General features: G+C 37.8%; 3 protein-coding genes across 3 annotated transcripts; 2 read left to right on the top strand and 1 right to left on the bottom strand.

The window, feature by feature from the left end:
* The first annotated feature begins 86 nt into the window (after positions 1 to 86).
* Positions 87 to 4,535, top strand: LOC133966953 (growth hormone-regulated TBC protein 1-A-like). Its single transcript, XM_062402074.1, has 8 exons — positions 87 to 631; positions 1,167 to 1,312; positions 1,408 to 1,566; positions 1,882 to 2,006; positions 2,193 to 2,289; positions 3,136 to 3,308; positions 3,400 to 3,585; positions 4,098 to 4,535. Exons 1-8 carry the CDS (start codon positions 570 to 572, stop codon positions 4,197 to 4,199), a joined length of 1,050 nt encoding a protein of 349 aa, XP_062258058.1. The 5' UTR covers positions 87 to 569; the 3' UTR covers positions 4,200 to 4,535.
* A 1,329-nt stretch (positions 4,536 to 5,864) lies between these two features.
* On the bottom strand, positions 5,865 to 11,145 carry lamp1b (lysosomal associated membrane protein 1b). The gene is made up of 6 exons (XM_062402078.1): positions 10,733 to 11,145; positions 8,899 to 9,089; positions 8,685 to 8,813; positions 8,418 to 8,484; positions 7,958 to 8,125; positions 5,865 to 7,841 (listed from the first exon to the last, which is right to left on the bottom strand). The coding sequence occupies exons 1-6, from the start codon at positions 10,788 to 10,790 to the stop codon at positions 7,702 to 7,704; spliced, it is 753 nt and encodes a 250-aa protein (XP_062258062.1). The 5' UTR covers positions 10,791 to 11,145; the 3' UTR covers positions 5,865 to 7,701.
* A 2,438-nt stretch (positions 11,146 to 13,583) lies between these two features.
* On the top strand, positions 13,584 to 18,328 carry LOC133967157 (T-cell surface glycoprotein CD3 zeta chain-like). Its single transcript, XM_062402406.1, has 7 exons — positions 13,584 to 13,777; positions 16,037 to 16,128; positions 16,691 to 16,714; positions 16,859 to 16,882; positions 16,977 to 17,036; positions 17,134 to 17,163; positions 17,601 to 18,328. The coding sequence occupies exons 2-7, from the start codon at positions 16,039 to 16,041 to the stop codon at positions 17,673 to 17,675; spliced, it is 303 nt and encodes a 100-aa protein (XP_062258390.1). The 5' UTR covers positions 13,584 to 13,777; positions 16,037 to 16,038; the 3' UTR covers positions 17,676 to 18,328.
* The last annotated feature ends 279 nt before the right edge of the window (positions 18,329 to 18,607 follow it).

Below are 18,607 nucleotides of genomic sequence, written 5' to 3'. Positions count from 1 at the left end.
TATGGTAAAGAAAATAATTCCTACAATTAAGATGATCACACACTAGTGAAAACATCACTTAGATTGATTCAATTCAATTTCTGCCAATAAATCTTTTTCAACTAATGTTACACATTGAACCTTTCAAGGATTCTTCTAAGACATATCCCTGCATTCAAGTTTTGCTTTAATCTGTCCAGTGGGTTTTGCTTATTCTTCTTTACTAACTTACAAACAAAGTGACAGGGGGAAAACATTGCCTCCTTGGCATTTGTGAAATTGCTGATACCATCATTAACACCACTGTATTCAGATCTACTACTATTCATCATTATGGACTGTGACATGCAAGAGAACAAAAGCTAGCACTCCGGATTCTCTTCCTACAGTTGTTTTGTATGCAAATACATCAGGTCACCTGGTCACTCCTAACCCGGCCCCTCCTCTCACAGAGCGAGTGCTGTAAGATGAGACATTGGAAACGCAGGTCGCTTTGTTATTTACCTTGACAGCAGCCGAAGGTAAAAATGAAATAACCTCCACCGTGCTGGTTGTTTCGAGCCTCGGTGAACTTCTGTACCTGCAGCACGATGGAGAGGGAAACTCAAGGAAACACTGCTCAGCCTCCAACATGTAATAATGGCGGTGAGAGGTAAGACTCTGACTCCATGTGTCACCTTTATTTACTAAGTTTTTCAAATGGTTGATGAATCATTATGCTTCCTTCCTTCCTGACTTTCTTGACTTACTTTATACTTTTAAGAAACTTGTACACTTTCCACCAGACTTATCAGAAATATAGCTCTGTACTGTTTTTTTGAATGTTTCTCCTTTGCTCCTATAATCCCACTTGACAGGCCCCGTACAGCAGCTTCCAGGATTATCAGAAATATCTCAGCTTTGTGTTGTTATGTGAAACAAGCGTGAATTTTGCTCCTTGCTATAATCCCACTTGAAAGTAACTTAAAACTCACTCGTCATCCACGTTGGGTATTTGATCTCCCTGCTGCAGAAACCCTACCCAGCTCTGGCTGTTGTAGTGTCTGTCATCAGGCGAGGAAGAAAAGGGAAGGAAAGAAGGGTGGGGGAGGAAGGTGACCCCACTGTTGATTCTTTCTCCATAGCATTCATCAGTGTTTTGTACTCATTTGTAAGCTTTTGGTTGGATGTGGATTTGCCCCCTGCAGGATTGACCCCTACGGCTTTGAGAGACCTCATGATTTTGACTCCTACAAGGAGATGATGGACGAGTACGTGGCTGTCCTCAACAGAAGATCCCTGAGATGGTCCAAGCTCCTTCAAGAGAAACCTCACGTGGAGAAGAACCTGACAGGTACAACCACACATTCAAACATACCACTGTCCAGTTGTGGTGTAGCTCCGTCGCTCTGTGGTTGTTTAATGGGATTATAAAATGTGTATTGGAAGTGAAGAGGTACGTGCGTAAAGGAGTTCCCAACGAGCACCGGGCCAAGATCTGGATGGCGGCAAGTGGTGCCCAGGAACGACTGGAGAGTAACCCGGGTCATTACCAGTCCCTACTGGCTGCGGAGCATGACCCCAAGCTGAAGGAAACCATTCAAACAGGTGAGACTAAACGGCTATTGCGACCCTGTTTACCAAAACCTACACACAGCTCAACCTTATTAAACATGTAAGTCTAGTTAAATTAGTAAATATTATTGTTGCCTTAATAATTGGCCTGTTCTGCACTTTGGCAAATAACCTATATAATTTGTAGTTGCTCTCATTGTTGTTAATGTGGCGTTCACTGTTATCATTCTTAAAATCGATGTTAAAATGTATGGATAGCACCTTTGGTCATAAACCGTTGTCTCTGTTTCAATAAAACTTTAGATCACAAAATGATTTAGAAATAAGATACTTTTTTTTTTTTGGTAGATATTAACAGGACCTTTCCGAACAACGTCCTCTTCCAGAGCAAAGCCGAGCCCGGTCTGCAGAGGGCGCTGTATAATGTGCTGCTGGCGTATGGACACCATAATCAAACAGTGGGGTACTGTCAGGTGAGGAAAGTGTCTGTTTACATAAAGAACAGGACTGACAGTTTACTGTAGTCCCAGCTATTAGCTCAAGATGCAACATGAGAGCTAAATAAATAAAGACAGTGTCAATAACTTTTGTTACTCATAAAGGTGACACATGTTCTCACAAACTTTCTCTACAGACAAAGTGTTGTTTGTTTATTCCAGGGAATGAACTTCATTGTAGGCTACCTCATCATCATCACCAAAGATGAAGAGAAATCCTTCTGGCTCATGGATGCACTGTTGGGCAGAATACTTCCAGGTCGAGCATCTTCTTTATTCCTCACATACACAATTAATGTCCCTTCAAACCTCCTCTGATAATTTCAATAGCCAGAGAGATAAATCAAAGGTGGGATACGAATGAGGTTCAAAATAAACATATTTTAAAGACAAAATGTTCAACAGGTTCATTTGAGGGCAACACACAACAGTTGCGTGTCCCTGTCAACAAGGGGAAGAAAGACAAAATATTATCTTTAAAAATGAGAGAATAAATTATGTTGTATTCCATGTGCAGCTGAAAATGAAGATCATCCATAATATCAACATTTATTTGATCAAGGTATTATAAGCTAAATTTATCTTATACCCAAACAAGGCAATACATATATTTGTAATAATAATCACTGTTGTGGGTTGTCTGAAAAACAGTTCAGGAGACTGTAGACTGATTTTTCAACGTTCATTAATTGCAATAGTGCAGAGACAGAGAAGTTGGTGAGAAAAAAGGAATACACTGCACCAAGTCCCAGGCTAGATCTCAACCCGAGTGGGTGCAGTAAGAGCTCAGCCTAAGTGGTTTATGCTCTACTAGGCAAGCCACAGGTGCACCAATAACTGATTCTTTAGTGAATGAAGCCAGCTAAAGCATTTTTAATAGTGACAATATATATCCTGTGTCATCTGTATAATGAAGCTCATGATGATCCCTATTTGTTAGTGTAAAAAACTGAATATTAGTAGGCCCAGGTTTGAGCCTTGTGGCACTCCACTTTGGAAGAATTTCAGATTGAAAAAAGAAATCTGAGACATTTGGACCTGATCTACGAGATGTGTTTGAATAGCCGACCAATGAGTCAGCTCATCTAACTGTGGGATTTGATAGACTACTACAGCCCGGCCATGTTGGGGCTGAAGACTGACCAGGAGGTTCTTGATGAGCTGGTGAAAGCAAAGTCTCCTGCAGTCGGACAGCTCATGGCTCAGTATCCCGGCATATGGACCCTGGTGGTGTCACGCTGGTTCATCTGCCTCTACATTGACATCCTCCCAATAGAGGTGAGAAAAACGGGGCAGACACTATGAGAATGTCCCAGGGATGTTGAAGCAGGTCATTCAACAGACATCTCGCTTGTTCCTCTACTCGCAGACAGTTCTACGCATCTGGGATTGTCTGTTCTATGAAGGCTCTAAGGTTCTCTTCCGTGTCGCTCTGACACTCGTCGCTCACCACCAGCCGGAGATCCTGAGAGCGCGCTCTCTGTGTGACGTGTGCGAGTGCTTCAAACAGATCACGTGTGGAGATTTCACGCTGGACTGCCACACCTTCATGCAGGTGAGATCAGCTTTTCACATCACAATAACCCGATTTTTGATTTTACTTGCTTTGTAACAGTTCTGACACCAATGCCATCTTTCCACCAATGACAAACTTAAGGGGAAAAAAATCACCTGTGTAAAGTACATTGAGGCTGCAGCTAAGAGTTTATTACATTGTTATAATCTGCTTAATACATAATTAATTGATCCTTTGTTGTATAAAATGTCAGGAAATAGAGCATAGTTGTTGTCACGTTTCTGAATCTCAAGCTTATTTCTTTGAAAGTATTGTTTCGTTCAGATATTCTTTTAAACAATACTAATAATAATAGTTATTATAATAATTTAAATGTACTTGGTTTAATTGGATCGCTGCAGTGACCTTTTTAAAATAAGGGCCCTTCATTTATTCCCTGTTATAATGAATGAAACGCAGAGAGAATCTGAACTAATGAAAATCTAAATTGTTTGAGTTTGTAGAAATTGAATGTCCCTCCTCATCCATTGTTGACTGTCTCATTTCTACAGAAAATATTTACAGAACCTGGAAGTCTCTCACTGGCAACTATTGAGAAACTGAGAGAGAAATGCAGACAACAAATCCTGTCGGGGGATTCAAGACAACCGTAAAAGTTTTGGATCCACTGTTCGTCTGTCTGGAACTTTGTGCTTATTGGACTCACATACCAGTGGACGTAGTGTCGGCTTTAGATATGTTGAACTCTAATCCAGCAGACTGGATACCTGCAGAATGTGCTGAAGCAACGTTTTGAACCTTGAGTTTCGCTGGCCGGTACAGTCTTATGAATATTCTTGCAGGTATAGATACTACTACACCTGATGCTTTATGGTATTGCAATAACTCTGAGAAAATGCTAGTATTAGTTTGTATCATTGTGGAGAATATCAGTTGTTAAGAGATCACCTTTAGTGCATGCCTCTTGAATTGTACCAAAAAAAATCAAATGTCGTTTTCACCAATATTTTACCATTTGAAGTCAAATTAAAAGTTCAGAATTTGATGTGGTGCTGTCCACATTTATGGAAAACAGTTTAACATGTTTAATTGTTAACAAGATCACGTTTCCTTATTTCCTAATTGACCAAAAAAATTCTTCTGCCGAACAAAGGTTCGACAAAGTGGACATTTTAACGTAACATGATCATCTTAAACAACTGGTTATTGGGCTGTGCCCTACCTGGGGTTGAATAATAAAAAGCAGCATTCCACTTTTAAACTACAAGTGAGATTTGGACACCATTTCAAGAGGCATGAACTTCCATTCCTTGTCTCTCTACAACCTAGATAAACTTTAAATGGGAGCCGGTTTAATATATTTTTATTGGGGAAACAGACTGTGGTCAAGGACAGGGAAACATTTGTAAATTGAGAAAAATGTCTTCAAAGCTCTGACTTTTGGCAACAATAACCTGTACATGATCAATTTGGTGAAATAAATCAATTACAAATAAAGAAATAAAAATCTTCTGATGTGATATGTCAATAAATAGCTGCTATTTGTATATATGTAATTAACCTACAGTCATGGACATATTATGACACAATGGGCCCCTGGACATAAATATGTAAAAGACCCTTTTTCTTGTAAATTCAAACATTACAAGAAAAAAGAGCGGAAAACACAACACATCAAAAAAGGTATTGTGTGTCTTTGTGACACTTTAATGGTTTTAAATGTGATCTGTACCGTATATTCCACTATCTATAAGGGAGGTTAGGAGAAGAGTCCTCTGGCTCAACTCCTGCAACGTAGAGATATCTAATCGTGTAAAGCATTTATTGAATGAGCCTCGTCTAGACAGTCTCCATGGGACCTGAGGACTGTTACGTCATTTCTGTCAGACGTCTTTAGAAAACTTTCCTCACCCTTTATTTACAGATACATAATTTGGAAAAAAAAAAATCGTATAAGCAAAGTGTATAGAATTGTTAACTATTAAAACACTGTAGTTCATGGTCCTGCTGGCCTTACTTCCAGCCATTAAGAGACTGATTTAAACCTCAATGACGTACAATCTTTACTATAGTTACACTTTGTCCAAACCTTTAACAGGGATTTAACTAATAGTTTAGTAAAAGTAATCTATTCTCATTCTTTACAAAACAAAATTGTAATTTAGTATTTGATACATGAAAAACAAATTAACAGCATAAGGATTTCCACTTTTCAATACAATTATTCTTACATAATGAACTCTCACTTCTGAGCAGGAACCAGAGCGACCAGGAACTGGTTTGACAGCCGAGTAACTGGACGACTGCAAAACAAAGAGTCAAACTGTTACGTTTGTTCACTTTTATTGACCTTTCCTTTAGAAAACAGCTCAAACGAATCCATTAAAACCTTCAAGTCACTACAAGGATATTTAGATGAGGGAGAAGAGAAACATACAAAAACAAAACAAAAAACGGAACTCTCGCTTTTTACATCAAACAATGCATATTAATGCTAGTAACAGTACATGGCGACCTGAGACACAAAGGAAATGTCCCAGAAATGGCAGCACGTGGTGTCGATGAGTGAGCGACCACCTCTGTGAATATTGGCTTTGCTATAATACCACCCATGTATTAGCTGGGAAGGCACTGATGAACACTGACCAGAGCATTTTGGCCGTTTGAACCTTTACACAGGCCGAGTGTCAGGACTTTAGTGCAACTTCTTTCCATTCAGCAACCAAAGTCCCAAGTGGGCCCAAATCCAAGTTAAACAAACAACACCAACCAGTGGACTTTAACAGAGCAATATTATTACGTCCATACAATTATCTCCTGAGCTTTTTCATGCACTTATCCGACAGCACTTCTTAGATTGTTTAAGCAAATCATGGCGAGTCGATTTTGTATCGGAGGAATCCAAAATAGACACGATCGTAACTTTGGAATATACGAAACATTCATGTGCGTGCAATGAATCTGAAGCTGCAGCATGAAGATGGTTACTTTAGCTTAACATGGAGACTGGAAGCTTAGAGATAAGAACTAATATCCACCTATCAGCACCTGATGTGTTATGTGTTACACAGTGGGGTCCAAAAGTTTAAGACTAACGTCCCACTGTGTCTAGTTTGTTATATCTGTACAAGAACCAAAGTGCAAAACTGATAAATTGTGAATTTTGCAGGTTATAAGCCTGATGTGTTCACTTTCTAGCATCTACTCCAAAATACACCTCCAAACCAAGAACACTTGAAACAAATTGGCCTCCCTTCAAGTATTAATGCCAAACTAAGCAAACCTTATCCTTGCTGTAGCTGGAGATTTAGTGAATATAAGAGGGTTATAATTCTTTACATCTAAATCCTCACAAGTGCGCAAATGAGCCCATTTCCCAAAAATGCCAAACTACCTCTTCATGAGAAATGAAAAAAAGCTTAAAATGCCTTCAACCCTACAAAGCCTGCAGCTGCATCTTCATACAAAATGTGTTGAGTACCTATAAGAAGGAAAGACATGCATTTCATCACGAATCCCAGTGGACAAAATGAATTCCTAAATATAACACAGCCACTCAGGCGTCTCCTCACACACACACTTTTCATTAGGTTTCCATGTTTTTAGCGTGTTCCCTAAAATCTGCAAACTTGGCCTAAATGTAGAGTTTCCATAAAAAAATGTCAGTTCTTAACTGTCTGAAGTGGATCAAGTTAAACAGCTAGAAACATTCCCTTTATAATAACACAGCTCGTTTGGGTGACATCATTAAACATGGTCACCCAGAATCGGATAAGAAAAGCTACAGTAGCGATTCCCTCAAATCCCCCAAAGTTTCCTTTCACAGAAATCATAAATAGTACGACACAAGTTGAGGACTCTCGTGGACCCTCTGACAACATCCTCTGCTTCTCCCTCTCTTCACTTCAATCTCCAAACAACGTCCCTTTTTAATGAAAGAGTGGGTCAGTTCAGAAAGCACATATCAATCTCAAAAAGTGATGACAGCCAGTGTTACTGATAAGGGCAAAGAACAGCACACACAGAGATGAAGGGTGCGGGGACAGAGGGGCACAAGGTGAAGTGTTAAGTCTCATAAAACAGTGGTTAATATCATCGGTGGGTATTATCGCTCTCCGGCCCTGGAGGGGGGGGATGTGAGAGTGACGAGCCACCTCAGATGGTTTGGTAGCCGGCGTGGCTCCTCTTCCTGCCGATGAGGTAGGCCAAGAGCACGATCACGACAAGACCCGCTAAAGCTGCTCCAACGATGATGGGGATCAACATGTCATCTTCATCCAACTGACATTCCTCCGCTGGGTGAGGCGAGAAGAAACAAAGTAGAAAATTATTTTTCTAACACTTTACTAGACAATGACAAAACGGAAAATGAGAAAATCTACTCTCGTTCGAGTCAAACAATGTGTTTTACCGGCTCCAAACTGACTTCCAGTCAGACCGAACGGCTGCACCTGCACCTGGATAATGTTGATGGACACAGTCTGGACCACGTCCAGGGTTTGCTTCTCTCGGCACATGTACGAGAAGCCCAGGCTTCCTCGCAGGTAGTCCAGACTGTTGTTGCGCACTGAGACGGGGTCTGAAACAAGGGACAGAAGGTTATACACTATTACTTGGAAATCTGTCACAATATGGAAAAAACAAACGGACTTCTTAGAAAAGACGATAAAGCGAAATTTGAGAAATTATCAATAAATTAGAAGAAAGAACTGACCTGTACAATAAATCATTACCAAAGATTTCTGTGCCATATTAATAATATAATCATAATGTATTGCAAAATGGTTATAAACATATTATCTGTTGGACATATGCTAATTCATCTGATAGAAGGCAGCTTGTATTAACACAGAGGGGTAAAGTACACTCACCTTTCATGTCAGGCCAGGCTGCGGACAGAGACACGTTACTCAAGTGGTACTTGTTGGATGTTGAATTCTGGAAAAATAAGACAGTATGATAGACGTCCATGCCAATTCCTCATGCTCTAGCTGCCATCTACTGGCAGTTCCAGGAAGTACTATTGAAATGAAAGCCTGCTCAATGTTGTACGGTAGACCAAAAGGAGAAATGACACATGGTTTTATTCAAATGGTTGTGACGTACAAAGCAGCGAGAGAGCAAATGCAGTAACGTACCAGGGTGAAGGAAAAGGTGAGGTTGGTTTTCTGTGCATCTGTTGTCAGCATCAGGGTGGCGATGTCCGACTTGCATGATCCAGAGCTATTTGTCGCGGTAGGCTGAATGTTTACAACCTCCTGCACGGTCTGTAAATAAAAGATGAAGCATTTAAAAAACTTGGACTGTCTGCAATTGTAGCTCCAACAGTATTCACTTAGAATAATTTGATACCTTATTCTGGGACAAGGAGCTGAAGCTGATGTTGAGCTGGAGGCCCATGGATGCCAGCAAGCAGGCGGTACCATTGTTGCTCACCACGTAGTTCCCTCTTTCAGGGCTGCTGGGGTCTTTGTGCGGTGCAGCGGTGGTCGGGGCGACCGTAGGTGGAGCAACGGTAGCAAAACCCTGGTGCAGAGCGACGGCTACAAAATAAATTCAGGTATGAGTCAGGTGCTAAATTACAGGTGTTATTATCAAGTAAATCGTTATTTGATAATGCCTAAAAAATACAATAGATAAGTATTCAACCTTCATGAAAAGATGTGTTTACTTTTTTAGTAGTGTTTAAAATGTCATCAACAGAAAAATTCATTTTTATCTCTAATTGTGAACAGATCTCAATAAAAGAATCTTAATAAATTACAAAATATAAAATATAAAGTACCTATTTTCAAAAATATTTACCCCACCATAAAAAACAATTTTAATTGATATTTCACCTTTTGTATTAATCTGGGTCTAGGTATATATAACTACAAACATCATTAACACATACTATTCAAATAATCAGTTTAAAAAAAATCTAAGATTCACAAAGCCTTTGTTTAATTAATGAATTAAGTAAAATTCCACTGCCCTACTCCCTCTAGACCACTTCAGACCAGGTCTAGATCAAAAACCACAATTCAGAACACAAAGACTTTCCAACTATTGATTTACTCAGAACTACACTCTGATTTGTGAAATCTTTATTTTATTTGTGAAAACAAAAAGGGGTAATTTCCCTGATTTTATTCATGGTTATCCAGATCAGGTCTTAACAAAACACAAACACTTTGTACCAAGAACTAGTCAAATATGTGTACACAGTATCTGTGAGATACCGAACATGGTTTAAAACCTCAGTTGTACATCTTGTGAAACTTGATCTATTTATAAAAACCTAGAATGGCGTTTTCACTTCATCTTTTCACATCATCCATCTCAACCAGTTCAGACTGGCTCTAGGTAAACACTTCACCTAAACAGGGCAGGGTTGGAAATTCTGAACTAGTTCAATAAGGAGAGTTTAAGACTCTTATTTTATTCATGAAAACCAAAAACCAATTGCAATTACACCTCCTTTTTCCCCTTTCTAGACCACATCAGACTATTCAGGCCGGGTCTAAATGAAGAAACCTGGACGAGTACCTCTGACATACTGAACATTGTTGAAGGTTTCTGAATTGTGTGAGGTCTTGTAAAACGAGTTTGGCAAATTCCCTTCTTCTCTATTAGACATCTAGACCAGCACGTTCTGGCTCCAGAGTAACAAATCCTGGTCCCACGAATCCAGACAAACTATATGACACAGCCTCTGATTAATGAAAACTTTGTTTTATTTGTTAAGACACATTAAAAATGATTTTACAGCATTTCATTAAAAACCACACAGGAACAGGTATCGATGAAGAAGAAACACTTTTCACGGCTTTTTACAGTTTTTCTAAACCTCTGTTTTATTCCAAAAGACAAAAATAAAATGGCGATTTCACAGCTTTTTGTTCTCCTCGTCTTGTCAACACTGAACCAGCTCTAGATCAAAACCATTAAACCTACACTTGTCTGAGGAACAGCACAGACCTGAGGACCGGGAGCTAACCTCATCCTGGCCGCTTCATGAGTGACTGAACTCGGCTAAGGCTCCAGGGACTCACTGCTCAGAGAACCGGGCTGACCGGGGACACAGATGTGAACTCAGCAGAGTTAAACACCGACTCAGCTTCATGTTCACTGACACAAACAGTTATATTATTCAGTTGTGGTTATCTGTGACCTTCGGAGCTGTAAACCGGGGATAACTCACCTAAAACCAAGTGTAACGTTAGTCCCAGGCTCCACGACTGGACAGCGGTCTGCGTCATGGCTCTCCGGCTTTTATCCGGCTGCTGGTCCCTGTTCACCGGCTGCTCAGGCGCTCGGACGCCGGGTCAGGACGCGGCTGCGGGTTAGCGAGGTGAGTGGATGTTATGCTAGCTGGCTAAGCTAACGTTAGCGTCACAACAACCGAGGGGGGAACAAAAGTCCGCGGTTCGTTGAGAGGACAAAGGGCCGCTGTCGGTGTCTGGAGCCCCCGCTAACGTCCCGTGAACACGTCTGAAGCTCCGGATATGAAGTAACAGCCGCCGGTGGTGAGTTATTTCTGCGGGATTCAGGAGTTTGATGCACCGCGTCGGAGCAGAGACTGAAACGCTGGGTCATGTGACTGGAGAAGAAACACCCAGAAAATCACGTGGTCATCCCCAGCTTGTTTATTTCAGCTTATACAAGAGAGTGTGGGTAAATATCATCATGTACCATATGCAGTACAAACACTGCAGGAGAGTACATTCTAGAGGTGTGTGTTTTAAGGGGGAGATTTTACTACTACATTAAATTTGTAGGTTGATTTAACAGATAGTGTTTCAATAAAAAAAACACAGATTATCCCAAAAATTCAATTGATGCACACATTTTTATTACTAAAGCAAAAAACTGTAAAAAAAATTGTCATTACACAGAGAGGTTCTACTACTACTTATAATAATAATAAACTTTCTTTATATGGAACCTTTATAAAGTGCTTTACAAGACAAACTTAAAGAAAGAAGTGTAATCCAATGCATTAGAGGTGCTCTGAAACCTTTTTTTAAAGCATAGTTTTTAGGTTAATTTCAATTGTAAGTTACCAGTTGTGTTAATGAAACTTTAGGTTGAACAAACCTGATGTCGTTATCAACCCAGGGACAAATGGATCTTCATGACAGAAATCGTGCTTTTTTAGGCAACATGACGTTTATGAGTGTGTGTGATGTGGCGCAGCTTGATTGAATTGAAGGGGACTGTCAGGCCTCAGCGGAGGAAGACGCTCCATCGAGAGACGTTGAGGTTTCAACAGCTCTTCTTTGGAGTTGCTGAACATTGAAGACAATCGATGGACATTTTTCATAACAAAAATGTGATTATTTGTATGTTGATGTGATTCAACTTGTGTTGAGTTACTTACAAATGGAGTAGTGCTGTATAGAGACCCTGTGGCCACATTCCATAATATATATGACTGTTAGATGGTTGAATGTAATTGTATGGATGTCATAATGTTGGATATTGTTGTTGTTGTTCTGAACTGTTTTTTTAAAATAATTTTCTGTTAAAAACTACTATGATTAAATTAAGTTTAGATATTTAAAAAGAGATCAAATAGTGATGTAAATAAAAATGTGAATCTGTTTGTTGCACGTAGGGTCCAGATGCTTGGATGCATGTGCGTCTAATTAAAGGTCCATAAGGTCAGTCCTCAGAAGACCCTGAACATTTTTGCAAAGACATGTGAAAATGCGGTCTCCCCTTGTGCATCTTAACCTACATAGCTCATTCACTGGTGTCACAGATCAGTGTGATTGTGCAACTGGAGTCACAATACTTTGGAAAGCTGCTGAGGTCTTGTGTTAGCAACCCCTTCCTTTACACTTTACACAAACATACACATTCACACTCACACACACACACACACACACACACACACACACACACAAACAGACATTTAAATAGCATGAGGCCAACCTCTGTTTTGACCTTTTACACATACAGTTACTTAAACGAGTTAGCAATAAATGTCAAATCAGTCTTTTTGCAGACTTCTTGTGGACTCGTCACATTTCTCTTGTCCAGTTAACCAACCGCCACATTTTGGATTTAATTTCTTCTTGTTGTATCAGATTGTTAAGCTCTGTTTGATAACATGTGTTTGTGCGTTCGCCACAGCTTTAGTTGCCTTTTACTTACACGACTATCTGCGTCTGTGATATTTAAAAAAATGAACTAAATTGATTTGAGATCACTTATATATTCTTTTAAAAATAATAAGTCAGCAAGACTACTCAGAAAATTACTGTTCCGATCTCCATGATATTTGGTTGCCTGGGGCGGATCATGACTCTGGGAAGAACCCATAAAACTTCTGGGTGGATCAGGTTATTTTTTTTACCTTCTTAAATATGGTGATATAGGTAAGCCTACACAGAGCTATGTGGTGAATGCTCTTGGAATTCCTTCTAGTCTTTTAAGATGCTACAATTATCCTGCAGTATAAAGTTGACACATGATTTGAACAGTTTCAGCTTTATTCATAATTTATATGTGGTAAACTTAAGTTATATTACAACCTAAGTGATTATTTAAAAAGCAGATATAAGACCATACATTTGTGTTAATTTTTCTTATTCAACCAGTAAGGGTCCATAAAAAAATTGATAAAGACATATTAGTGTAATATACAGTGGCTGGAATGTGGTCATGTTTAATGAATGATAAGACAACTAAACAGTATGTCATAAGGCATTAAATAATTATAAGTAATTTGTCTTACAATTGCCACTAACATGAAATTAGATTAAATTATTAATTATTAAAAGACTTCCAATTAAAAACATTTATATATTTATATCTATATGTATAATGTGCTATGGACAGTTTATTAAAAAGTTATGTATTGAATGTTAAGGCAGAGGTTTTCGTCCATGATGTTAAAACGAGCCAGAGGAAGTGCTTGTTTTAAGTATTGAGCAAAACCGCTGAACAGGACACAGTGAGTGAAACTTTCTCTCTGTGGGCGTTCAAGTGTCGAGGCTGCGTGGGGTTTAAACTACATAAAAAACGAGTGTCAGTCCACTGAGCGGCAGTCAGTTCAGCCACTTCCTGTGATCAGAGAGGGGAAAACATTTAGCTGGGGCAACAACTAGAGGCAACAGAGTGAGATAAACAGAAAGAAAGAGAGAAAAGTGTGTTTAAGTACAGACAAAAGGAGAGAGAGAGAGAAGTGTGTTTCTGCTGTTTCTGCTGTTTCTGCTCCTGGTGCCTGTTTCCTGTAGAGGTAAGTGAGACAAAGTCATATTTTCCTAAATGGTGTTATTGAGTTGAAATGTAAATTGTATGTTAATGTCAAAGAAGGGAAGTAATTTCTACTGGTTAGTTATAGGAATAAGAATCCTATGTTAAAACAGCTAAATTAAACTCCACACAGCTTGTTTATAGACACCCTCATTTGGAAACTCAGGCCTCCTCGGACAGTCCGGAAAAATCTCTTGTATGCAACCTTGTCAAATCTCTTTAAATCCCTGGCTCACTCACTTTTTGCTGATATAATTTCTGTAGGGACAAATACATTTATTTGCAATCACATCAGATAAAAAAAAGAAAAGAAAGCCGTTGTGGGGTTTGCTACAGACAATCGCCTTTTATAGTTTGGCTAGAGCTACTTCAAGTTTTAAAAAACGTTTGGAGTTAGGGAATATAATAAGCTATATGTGGAACGCAAGAAACAAATTGAGTTATGGCCGAGACAACTGTCTTATAATGGCACAACGTTAAATACATCCAATATTTATATCTGGCACAGACATTTCATTTTTCACACCCTATTTATGAAATTAATCTATAATTCCCAGGCAGTGTCAACACAGAAAATAAAATAATGTTCTCCTCTAACTATCCTTTGGGTTTGTGTTGAGAGAAATTTTCATGAGCAGAAGTTTGCGAACATTTGATGTTTCCCAGACTTTCTCTATTATGTCTCAGTAATGGAGAGAGAGAAAAATATTTTCCAAGTGATGAAAACCATTTTTGGATCCCATCATGTATTGAAGCAGCATTCATCAAGATGAAATGTTTACAAGAAAGTGAGCCTAAATAAATAATCTCCCTCTGGACACTGAGTGAAAACATTAAAAGTTATTCTCCACCGATCAGTTTCCACAGCGACAACATTCATTATTCAATGAATCATTTAACTTTATTTATTAATTTGATTCACATTTGTAACCTATGGCCCTTTTTTAAACTTTGATCGCAGTCTATCTTGTTTCTATGAATCCAAAATAAATATGTTCACCATGAGACTGACTTAGGAACACTCACTATCCTTTCATAAAGAAACAGCGGTGTGAGTTATACCACTGAAGACATTGTAAGAACAACACCACACTCAGTAGATAACACAACTTCTTTGGTCCGTACCCCACACTTCCATCCAGTTTAAACAAAATTGGTTCATTACGATTTGCATAATTCTGCTATTAGAAGAAAAGCCTCCCTTATGTAAAAACACAACCTCCATAATATAAAAACACAACCTACTTAATCAGCAATGTCCACAAGACCCCTGTGTCCCCTTTGAGTAGCTTTGGAAGTGGAAAAGTCAATATTTATTCGACTCTCCTGCATGTTTGTTGTATTTAATCTGGTGCCACTTCCTGTGACCACATTGCTAAATCTCACATTCTAAAAATAACCCTTAGCTAGATGACATCTTGAGAGGATTGAAATGGGACTGAGTGCATCACCACCACTGGCTGTTTTTCTTACAACATCTCACAGCTTTTTATTTTTTCCAACCGCAGAGTCACATAAATCAGCCTGTACCTAAACCTGAGAGCCCATCGCACTGACAGGAAGCTGTATACTGATACACATACATATCTTATTTCCTGTTACTCAATCCTCACATGTACCTCACGGTGTTGATACAGAATGATATATATATGTAGACAGAGAGAGAATGAGAGTATTTATTATTTATATTTTAGATTTTTATCATTATTTGAATTTGATGCAAAGTCTTATTTGTACACCTAAACATGACAACAAGTAGCAGGAATATTAATTAAAATATAAGCATTTATTTTAAAGAAATAAGGTAAAATATGACAATTCCTAAAAACCAAATACAAGATATTTAGCCATCATCTGTGGTATCTGGTTTATGTTAAATATGTTTTAAATAATGTACTTACTTATCCCTGTTTTGTCCTCAATCAGCCTTTTTCATGTATTGTGACACATGTCACAGTAGAAAAAACAGAGATATAAATAATAAATCAATGATGGCTGAATGAAATCTGAATTACGATTAAACGTGAAGTAACATCAATTTACCTGCTGAGCATGAATAAATACTTTTTGCACTTATTTTTTCTCTGAAGTTAATGTAGCTGAGGAAATAGCCGACTTTTACAAAAGTAAAACACTGAACCTTAAAAAAAAGGACTGAAGTATAATATCTAAATACATGTACATTATTGTTACCTCTATCATATGCTTGCAGTTGAGTATTTCTCTTGTGTGTGTTCTGTAGATATGTTCACCGAACCTGTCGTCTGTTTTCTCCTCGACGGGATCCTGATTATTTACTGCATCGTGGTCACTGCATTGTTCTTTAAAGAAAAGGTGAGTTATCATACATTAGATAGCTGACATTAACTTATGATTATCAATACATTGTTAAAATAAATAAATAACACAAATATGCACAGTAAATTCACATGTGTGACTAAGAAAAGCATCATATCAACACATTTGGGAAGCTGGAACCATTGAATAGAATTTGATCCAAATTCTTTGTTATAATTTCTTATATACATATATATATGTTAACACCAAATTATTTAATATACATCATATATATCAAATAATGTTCATCATATATAAAAACTATATAACTAACTTGTAAATCACTTTAGCTCTAAACTCATTAATCATTTATTTATTTTAGCTTCTCAAATAAAAACTTGTGTTTTTTTATTTTTCACCTCTTTTTCCTTAAAAATAATACATTTCAATGTTGATCAGATAAAGAATTCAACCCTGCTTCATTATCTCCTTCATCAAATAATGTGTTATGGTCATTTGTTTTGATTGACTGTTATTATTTGAACTTTATGCCATAAAATAGTTAAAAAAATACATTTTAATAGTTTAATAAATTTCATTTTTCTTTGTCCATCTGTAGCTCTCATGTGGACCTGTTGAACCTGTGAGTCTCTTTTTTTCAACCCACAATCTTTTTTGTTTGTGAAAGTCACTTCAATAATACGAATAATTACTGGCTGCTTCTTAATTGAAATTAAGCATGTAAAATATTTTACATTTTTTGTGTGTATTTCTCCCCAATAACCAGGAAGATAAAGGCCAGATTTATCAGGTAAAGGAGACTCTTATCCCTGCCACACACACAAGATGATGCTAACCTCTGCTGCTGAACTGCATGTTTTATCTATTCATATTTCCCTCTGTAGGAGCTTAGGAGATCGATGGATGCTGATCCGTATGAGATGCTTGAACCATCAAAAAGAAAAGTAAGTCACTTACTCTGTTGATAAAGACTTTTGAAGGTCACATTTCAACTGTTCAGCCACCTAAACTGTCAATCATCATGTTGTATTCCATCTCTAGAAAAGGGCCAAAAGGAGAAAGAAACCTGAGGTAAGCTGATTTATTCACATAAGAAGAAGTATTTTACAGTTATTCAAATTGTGACATTCAAGTAAAATAATGTGTTAGAACCATAAAACTATTCAAGTTTCACTGAACCCCGATCTTGTTTTAATAAAAATGTAAAGATAGATTTTTGGAGATTGAGTCTCCCCTTTCGCTTTTTCACATCAAACATTTGGACTTGTCATCAGTTACTTTGATTGTATTGGATTTGGCTGCAACACTGTTTTCCTCCTGAAACTCCAAATGTCTTTTGTGGACTCAAACACTTAACCCACCCGAGTGGTGAGTGGATAATGGTTGAATTATCCCTTTAAAACAGTGTCTTCTGCTGATCTCTGCTCTGTGGTCAGTGTGAATGGAAACGTGCAGATTAAAGTGTGGAACTGATCTTTGTCCATCTCTCACCCTTCGCTCCTCCACAGTCGACGCAGCCTGGGCAGAGAGATGATGAAACTTTCATCAGCACAGCTCCACCTCCAGCTCAGTCTCCTCCCTGATGTCCTGCATCAGAACTGCTTGGTCAACAGGCTTCACAATTCATTGTAGCTGAGATTAGATTATCATCTGATTAATCAGTCAATTAACAGACAAGCTAAGCGTCTACTATTTTACGATAACATATAACAAAAATATATATATATTGAGAGAAAATGCAAAATTCTTTGCATCCAGCTTCTAAAAGGTGGAAATTGTATGCAATTTGTATGTGATAGTTGGCAGTTTGTTCTCTATTTTCTCACATTGAAGCCTACATGCTAAATAAGTAAAGAAAATTAATCAATAATGATCAATAGATCATTTCTGGTTTGAAGTTTAAAACCATGGTAGCGGGTCATCTGCTTTGAGCAAAATGCTGATGCTAGCATTTGCAGTTTTGTGGCATTTCCAAAGGTGTATACACATTTAATCAATGTTCATAAAGCACATTCATAATATAGTTGCAAGTAAATATACAAGTACATTGAGTAGTTATTAATAGATTCAGTAGTATTCGAAAACTGAGACATATGTATTATTACATCCATGTTAAACTGTATTGTAATCAATATCTTTAAATACCCCAGCTTTCACAACACAAATTCTTAAGAAGAAATATTGTATACAAAAAATGTATTTACTGTATTTGTATTCAATAAATTCTAAACACACAGATTCCTGTCTAGAAATTCTAAAGCCAAATGAACATATCCAAAAGGGTTTATAACACATTATAGTATAGTTGTAAGGAGATGTAATATAGTTGGAGAAATTATTTAATATATGGTCTGCTGTTATGTACATAATTACAAATGCAATTTACTGTATTGTCATTGTGTATGTATGTATTTTTAATTCACAATTCCTTGGCTTGCAATTCTATAGACAGCGAGAATAATATAATAACAGATTACAATATATTTGAGAATATTAGGATCTATTCAGGTACATT

Source organism: Platichthys flesus, chromosome 13, assembly GCF_949316205.1.
Source record: "Platichthys flesus chromosome 13, fPlaFle2.1, whole genome shotgun sequence".
NCBI classification, from domain to species: domain Eukaryota; kingdom Metazoa; phylum Chordata; class Actinopteri; order Pleuronectiformes; family Pleuronectidae; genus Platichthys; species Platichthys flesus.
The sequence above is the reverse complement of the archived record's forward strand: the minus strand, read 5'-3'. Positions and strand labels throughout refer to the sequence as shown.

Excerpts from the sequence above, each read along its gene's own strand:
- lamp1b (XM_062402078.1), bottom strand. The coding sequence starts at position 10,790 with ATGACGCAGACCGCTGTCCAGTCGTGGAGCCTGGGACTAACGTTACAC. Across the intron at positions 9,090-10,732 it reads AACGTTACACTTGGTTTTAG|CCGTCGCTCTGCACCAGGGT; the intron begins GTGAGTTATCCC and ends TTTATTTTGTAG. Across the intron at positions 8,814-8,898 it reads GCTCCTTGTCCCAGAATAAG|ACCGTGCAGGAGGTTGTAAA; the intron begins GTATCAAATTAT and ends TTTTATTTACAG.
- LOC133966953 (XM_062402074.1), top strand. The coding sequence starts at position 570 with ATGGAGAGGGAAACTCAAGGAAACACTGCTCAGCCTCCAACATGTAAT. Across the intron at positions 1,567-1,881 it reads GAAGGAAACCATTCAAACAG|ATATTAACAGGACCTTTCCG; the intron begins GTGAGACTAAAC and ends TTTTTTTGGTAG. Across the intron at positions 3,309-3,399 it reads TTGACATCCTCCCAATAGAG|ACAGTTCTACGCATCTGGGA; the intron begins GTGAGAAAAACG and ends CTCTACTCGCAG.
- LOC133967157 (XM_062402406.1), top strand. The coding sequence starts at position 16,039 with ATGTTCACCGAACCTGTCGTCTGTTTTCTCCTCGACGGGATCCTGATT. Across the intron at positions 16,129-16,690 it reads CATTGTTCTTTAAAGAAAAG|CTCTCATGTGGACCTGTTGA; the intron begins GTGAGTTATCAT and ends GTCCATCTGTAG. Across the intron at positions 17,164-17,600 it reads AAAGGAGAAAGAAACCTGAG|TCGACGCAGCCTGGGCAGAG; the intron begins GTAAGCTGATTT and ends GCTCCTCCACAG.